The sequence below is a fragment of the Cryptotermes secundus genome, unplaced genomic scaffold, assembly GCF_002891405.2.
Source record: "Cryptotermes secundus unplaced genomic scaffold, Csec_1.0 scaffold3499, whole genome shotgun sequence".
NCBI classification, from domain to species: domain Eukaryota; kingdom Metazoa; phylum Arthropoda; class Insecta; order Blattodea; family Kalotermitidae; genus Cryptotermes; species Cryptotermes secundus.
Window position 1 is genome coordinate 1 of NW_019731302.1, and position 7743 is coordinate 7743.

The 7743-nt window shown below is 41.5% G+C and overlaps 1 protein-coding gene across 1 annotated transcript in view; it reads right to left on the reverse strand.

Annotated features, from left to right (window-relative positions):
* Positions 1–16: 16 nt before the first annotated feature.
* LOC111867028 overlaps positions 17–7743 on the reverse strand; it is a 21887-nt gene continuing 14160 nt past the window's right edge. Inside the window, exon 3 of the mRNA XM_023856493.2 lies at positions 17–182. Within this exon, the coding sequence (XP_023712261.1) occupies positions 172–182 (11 nt within the window). The 3' untranslated portion in view covers positions 17–171. The remainder of the gene's footprint in view (positions 183–7743) is intronic.

The following is a 7743-nucleotide window of genomic DNA, read 5'->3' on the forward strand; positions in this document are numbered from 1 at the left end:
ATTTACAACAAAGCATTCTATATGAGCTGGACAACTGACATTTTCGTGGAAATCACGATATAAATTAATCACACTGGACGAAGTTATGGACAGCAAACGTGACTGTTATATTTGGTGCTTACCTTTCATTCATTCATTCATTTATTTTAAAATTCCATGAATCCTCTCTGGTCACAATGTGCCTAGGATGTAGAACATGTCAGATTACTATATGTACTGTAATAACTAATGCAGGTAAATAGTTATCACTGTCACAGTCATGTTGTAAAAACTAAATCATAATATATACAATTCGATAGCAGTCCAAAATATACAATTCATAAAATTGAAAAATTAGTATATAATAAAAATTCCATAGGTACAAACGTAAAATACTATTATTAATACCTTGTATTTAGTTATTAGTTGTTAAAAATAATTCTTATACAGAATGGAAATTAAATTAACCATTTAAATAGCAGATGGACTATACATCCTTGTCTTCAGTATACTGATAATATTCATTCAGAATATACCAGAATGCGCAGTCAGCCATGTTACGTCAGTGCTTGCTATTCAAGTGTCATGTATAGTGCTTGGAACCCCTAAGGACAATTATGACATGGCGTGCAAGTTTTTTGTAGTTCAATTTAATGGCTTCATGTCACTCACAAGTTAGTTTGAGGTTATGTACATTATTCACATTACAGAAACCACATATTCTTGCCAGTTTTAATATGTATTTGGTAATCAGCAAGTGTGTAACACCTGTCAAAGTTTCACACTTCTCTGGCCATTATCTCCATAACCGTTCAACTTTGGACATGCGTGTTTTGGGTTATATTGGCATACTTTTAACACAAGGAACACCCTCCCAAAGTCTGGCACATTCCTCCTGGGACACCCTGTATTGTATATGACTATACCAGTATCTCTGTGATATTCACTGTACAATAACACACCTTTAATACCTCCGAGTAATTGGGTGTATATAGGAATACATCAAAGTATGTGTCCATGGCTCAAAATATACATCATTAATACTGTAACCGTACAATGCAAAGGACTACAATATTTTGTTTACATGTGTCGGTACTTGTCACTACATCGAAGCAGAGGTAATACCTCACACCCCACTCAAACCAGAGGGACCTGCACCCAATTGGCACTAAGTGAAGCCAGGCCTCCCTCCTACCCGAGCGTGGTATGTAATTTGGAAATAGAAAGAGAGAAGCCCAGGTGACACAAAAGACTAAGGTATTTTGGGACGAGAGAGAAATTCTAAAGAACTAACAGCTTGAAAGTTTCCTTATGCAGTTCCGAGAAGGTAAAGTTTATGACGGGTCACAATCCCTGGACTTAAACCAAACCAGCCCGACACTCCCTACTTTTATAAAGAGCCCTAGGCTCTAATAAAAGAGAAATCTGTCCAAATAGACGCTGGAGAGAACCTTTTGTCATGCAGAGAGATGGTCCTCTGACCGGTCATAACTCTCCAAATGTTGAAAACCGCTTTTAGAAAGGAGCGGCGAACTGTTTCAATAGTCGAGGAAAGGGACCAATTTTCAACACCCGATTGGTCATGGCAGTCAAATGTTTTAGAAATCTGAATATTACCCGCTATCTTGTAGTGGAGACCTTCGGAATACTCTTTAGCGAATTCCCCTTCATTCAAGTTCTAAATATCAAACAATAACGTTTATCGGTGCAGCGTAATGAATGTGACAATTTAGGTCTCAAATTCGTCACGGACCTACCCTTAGAAGACCATGAGATTGAACCCCCTTGATCCACCACGGGTCAGAAAGACTGTGAAAGCACATGAACCCAACTTTCGCCGCGAAACAGCTGACCATTGGAGGAATGAGAAACTATATCGAACCCTCCCCCCTATTGTCTAAATCCAGTCAACCCGGAGATTTGGAGGATGGCAACAAGGCGTTCCACAAATTTTCGGAGGACCTCTGAATCTTCAAAAACAGAGAGTTAGTTCTTTTTCAGAGGTCTCACAACAACCGTTAAACTCGCCGGATGCGGAGTTAGCCCTCTCGGTTGACAGGTAAGTGAAATTAGTATCGGAGTACTCGAAAGCTAAATCAAGAAAATTAATACTGAAAAGAAACACGAGTGAGTGCGAACCAGTGACCCTCTCAAACACCACACACGCAGTGGTAGCAGTAACCTATACAACTCCCCAAGTGCTCGATAATAGTGCTAACGGTGCATAGTGACGAGGCTTGCAGGAGTGTGTAACCAAGTAACAAGAACCCGTTCATTTTGTAGAATACGAGCTCTCCCTTACCGAGAGTAGCAAAGTAACGATCTGAGTTGTATCGCAGTGACTACCAGATTACAAACAATAAAGGAAGTGGTGCCAAGTGTTTGTGTTTCTACTGTGTTCTTTTCTCCTCGTCAAAGTAAGGCCCAAAAACGACCTGAGCCAGAGTCTCACTCCACCCACGACTAGCCGTCCACCTTTTCCCTTCACTTTGCAGCTGTATCCATAGTTGCTGGTGCCCACAGACAATCCAGGCCAAGTCCCGGACCTGAAACCCCTTTCCATAGTGAAGAGAAGTGGTGGAGTCGGAGAAGCGGTGGAACCAGGTAAAGCCCGACCTAGCTGCAAGCCCAACGACCAATGACGGCAGCGGCGACAACGGCAAGAGAAAGGAAGGCTGGTAAAAGAATAGCGATCAACCAGTGGGACTTGAAGCCTCACTGAGTGGGTTGGTAAAAATACCTCAGAGTAAATATGCACACCAGAGGACATTATTTCTTATCTTAAACCACACATCAGTGCCTGTGCTTACCAGGACAGACAATACCAGATTTAAGTTTGTAGAAGGACACAAAACAATCTAGACGCATTGCAAGCTTCCTTCCACAAACTTAACCGTCCGGTTCTGTCACTGCCTTTAACTGCGAGACGTGAGCCCGGATTCTGTTGTGGCCGTCACTGTGTGCAAACTGCACCGAAACTGGCGAAGTGTACTTGACCAGGGTCCCCTATACCTGGGGCATAACTTAGCAGCAACCTTATCTGTTCTACTTTGGCGATAATTCTGGAGCCAGACCCGGCTTCCAACTGAAAATGGGGGTGGTTGGCGACGACGATCGTAATTCCTCTGGACTGCCGCATGAGCAAACCGGAGATTTCTCCTCGCGGCCTCCCATCGCTCCTGAATGGAACGTCCACCAGGATGGTCAGGAAGTGAATCCTTGATGGACCACAGGTTAGACGGTGGCTAGTTTGGTGTAAAAGAAAAGATGAGAATGAAGGGGGTCGCCTTGTGGGATTCATGGCGAGCAGAATTAAAGGCAAACTGGAGCCATGAAAGGTTTTCATCCCACTTTGAATGGTCTACCATACTACCCAATGCCCTAGTAGTTGTTGCGGTAGATGCTGCCCGAACCGGGAAAATCCACACAAACTTAGTCAAAGCGTTCACGCAGACCAAGGCATGAGTATTACCCGATCTAGATCGGGGAAAATTACCCACAAAATCGATGAACAATTTCTCCATTGGCCGACTTGCCACTTCCGATGCCAACATACTGTACTGGCCGTTGGGTGGGCTTACTGAGCCCACAGAGCTGACATGACCGAACTCTCCCAGCGATATCGGCATCCATCCCATTCCATATAAACGACTGGCGAATCTTCCATAAAGTCTTACATACTCCATAATGACCCCCGCAAGGAGAGTCATGGAAATACGCAAACAGCGCAGGTACCAGAATTTTGGGAATTACCACCTTAGGCTTACTGTCAAAACAGGCCTTACAATAAAGTATGCCCTTCCTCAGCAAATATCCTTGTACTTCATCCCCAGCTATAAATTGGCGAATGATGGGGCTGAGCACTGGATCAGCGTTCTGGTGTGTAGCAATATCTTCAAACAGCATAGGGAAATCCAAAACCACTGGACATATGGGGATATCAACAGGGGTATCATACATTTGCGACAAAGCATCTGCAATGAAATTCTGGCTTCCCTTGATGTGTTGGACATTAAATTTGAATGAAGATAATCTTACCACCCAACGGCCAATCCTTCCCAGTTGGCGGGGATGTGACAGACACCACGAGAGAACCTGATTATCGGTCTGCAGATTGAATGCAATATGTTCCAAGTACGGTCTGAATTTCTCCAGACCAAACAGGACCGCTAGACACTAGAGCTTGTACGCGGAGAATTTGCGCTCTTGATGGGACAATGTACAAGATGTGTAGGCAATTGGTTGTAGCTCCCATCAAACTCTTGTAATAGAACTGCAGCCACAGCAACGGAGCTGGCATCTGTCTGAAGGGTAAATTTCTGTGAAAAATCTGTGGTTTGGAGGATTGGGGGGGTTGATGACAGCTAGTTTAAGATCCTCAAATGCAGACTGCTGCTCTGTTCCCCATCCAAACTTCTCACCCTTCTTTCGAAGTAGGTTAAGGGGTGCCGCGCGTTCGACAAAATGGGGGATAAATTTATGGAAGAAATTCACTATACCGATGGATCTTGCAATCCCCTTTACATCCCGGGGAGGAGGGAAATTCTTAATGGCTTTGGTTCTACTGGGGTCCACAGTGATTCCCGAAGGTGAGACTATACGTCCAAGAAACGACAAGCAGGGAGTAGCAAAATTAAAGTTATTTGGGGTAACAGTTAACCCCGCCTGACGCAACCAACTGAAAACCTCATGCAAATGGAGTATGTGTTCCTCAAAGGAATCACTACAGACTACTAAGTCATCCAAATAGTGGAAGACGAACTTAAACTTTATGTCCGAGAAAACCTTATCCAGGAGCCGTGTTAAAACTTGCACTCCGGTGGCCAGCCCAAAAGGCACCCGAGTATACTCATATAAGTTCCAGTCAGTGGCAAAGGCAGTTAATGCCTTGGATCATTCAGTCAGACCAATCTGATGATAGGCTGAATTTAGGTTGAGCGAAGTGAAAACTTTGGCTCTTTTGAACCAGTGTAAACATGAGTGTATATCCGGCAATGGCACCGACTCGATTTTGATTTTTTTATTAAGCGCGCGGTAGTCCACAACCGGTTTTTGTGTAGGGGAGAGAAAGGCAAGATTGAAGGCTGGGCACCTCAGCTCACGGGTGGGGCCCAGCCTTCAATCTTGCCTTTTTCTCCCCTACACAAAAACGCTTGTCCTAGCTCCCTTCCCATACCCCTCCCACACTACTGCTTTCACTTGTATACTTGCCCTTCCCCCTTCGCACTCCCTGCTCTCACATAGCTGTGTATTTTTCCACAGTCTGCTTTTACCGGTTCTCACGGTCTCTTTGCTTGCAGATTTCTTATATATTTTTTCTTCTACCCTGAAGATGGAGGCGATACGTTCCTCCGAAACGTCGGTTAACACCACACATACATGGTGCCAAATCCCAGAAGAATGCTTTCTTCATAGTCACCGCCGTGAAAGCCTCAAATCTTACAAAAATATACATGTTCACCTTTTGATGTAGTTCTATAATAGCTGGCACCCAATTTATAATTTTCAATAACAATACTACTCAAATCCGTGTAACTTAAATGGTGCTCAGTTCTGCAGATGATATGTGGACAATCTGGATATAAGAAGCTTAATAATTCGTTTATCTTATTATCTCAAGCCAAAAATATTCTGATATATTTTCAGAGAATGATGTATAACAGGTGATTTACTACCTTTATTTAATTTGGGAGAATGTACTGCACTTGAATTACATGTGTTATAGCATTTAGTAGTTAATTTTAAATTTCCCATAAAAATCCTTTGCTTTTGGTACAGGCTTCTTTCTAATACGCTTTACTAATGTATTTTCAACAATCTCAACTGAAGTCAGTGCAAAAAGTTGATTTACAGAAGAACTAATTGTTCAAGGTTGAACTTCATGGTATCTGAGCGCTATGATATTTGTGCTGAGATTATTTTCCTTCTCTATAAGAGAAAAAATCTTAAAACTAAACTGAATGATAGTATTTCTTTACCCAGATCATTCAAGTGTAATCCATGTTTAATACACAAGTGTCTATTTTAATTTATCTCCATCAGACTGAGATGTGGAAATAGTTTTTTGAGCTTGAGTAGTTTTCTATTAAAATTAGTAATTTTATCAAGAGTAATATTAGGACGTTTTAGGTCAAGCCTATAAGGGACTGTTAAAAGAATCACATTTGTATCAGTGACTGTCTTAATGAATTCAATAAAATCATTAAAAACCGTACTTAATTTTACTCTACCAATATCGTTTGACCCACAACAAATAATAAAATATTTGTCTAGCAAATTATCAACATCTTTTGTAGCTTGTTCCAATATTATTTTGGTACCAGCTCCAGGTTTAATGTAACCACTTACTTGGAACTGATCATTCAAATAGTGTTTCATATTTTCTGTGTAGCCTCTTAGATGACTATCACCTATCAACAATATTTTATATTTTGAAGATTTTGTGAGATTGTTTTTACTACTCAGCAATTTGGGATATAATTCACTTACATAGTTACGAAGAATGAGCACTTCCTCATCTCGATTATGCACTTTCTTTGGTGCACCAATACGATGCTTTATTTAAAGCCTAGTCTGTGCATTTTCTGTATCACGATGATTCTTCAACTTCTTCACCGATGCAATTCTTTGTGTTTTAGATGCGCCATCTTCTCCACCTGATGGGTAGTCCGTTAGATTTAATAGAACGTTATACCGGTTATTAGCAGTTACAGGAAAGTATGGGGTATATGTACAGTTCCTATGGTCTTCTTTCCAATATTACTATACCTTTTACATTCGGTCTTTAGCCAACTATTTTGAGAGTCGTCCGACTTCACATTCACCGCTACACCAGGTATAACCTCAAGTTTGACGGTAGTTTCTTCCAACTCTTTAAACATGAGTTTATTTNTTAATTCAGCCCGTGTATACAACTTAATCTCAGTCCGCCATCTTCTTTCCTTGCACTCATTTTGTCTTTCACCTTGACTGCAAAAGCTGCCCATTTGGCCTAGATAACCTTGTCATATTAAATCAATTACTTTTCAAACTTTAAGTACCGTATTCCATGGCAAACAATTTTATATATATGTATTTAGTATTAGTGGTGCCTATTTATTATTTTTACAATTTATTTCCAAATCCAAGCATCATTTCTCCATTGCGACGATTGTGACACCTATCGGATGATGTAGAAGTTACAACTTCTCGCATAAAGCAACAAACGATGTGATTGGAGACTGAAAAGTGCTATATTGTATAGTGTTCGTTGGAGACCAATTAAGGGCCGTGTTTCATCATTGATATGGATACGTAGGTAGCCATTTTGATTTGAGGTAAACGAAGAAACAATTTGTAGTAGAAGGTCACGTTAGTGAGTGTGTTGTGTTCCAGTATGGCCAAGATCGCCAAGATCCCTGAAGATTTTGCGCGTTTCTTACCTAAGCTATGCACAAACAGCAAGGCAAAGATCGACATGTTGTCGGTGGCTGCTAGTAGAAATATCAAGTATGCCCTGACAATCGTCGAAGTCTTGGAACAACATCTTCAAAAGGTTAGTTTTAAGGTTTTGCTTGATATTGTCGCATCCTGAGGTTGCTTGAGACAGACTGTTCGTCAATGGAGAGACACCGCATTCCGCCAACTACCGCGGCTGCAGTCACGCGAAGGAGGAACTGCAGAAGAAGAAATTGCAGAGAGCACCCAAAACCACAACAGGAAGGGTGTTCTCATCAAATATCGTCACCCCTGGAGTTATATTGTATAGTGTTCGCTGGAGACCAA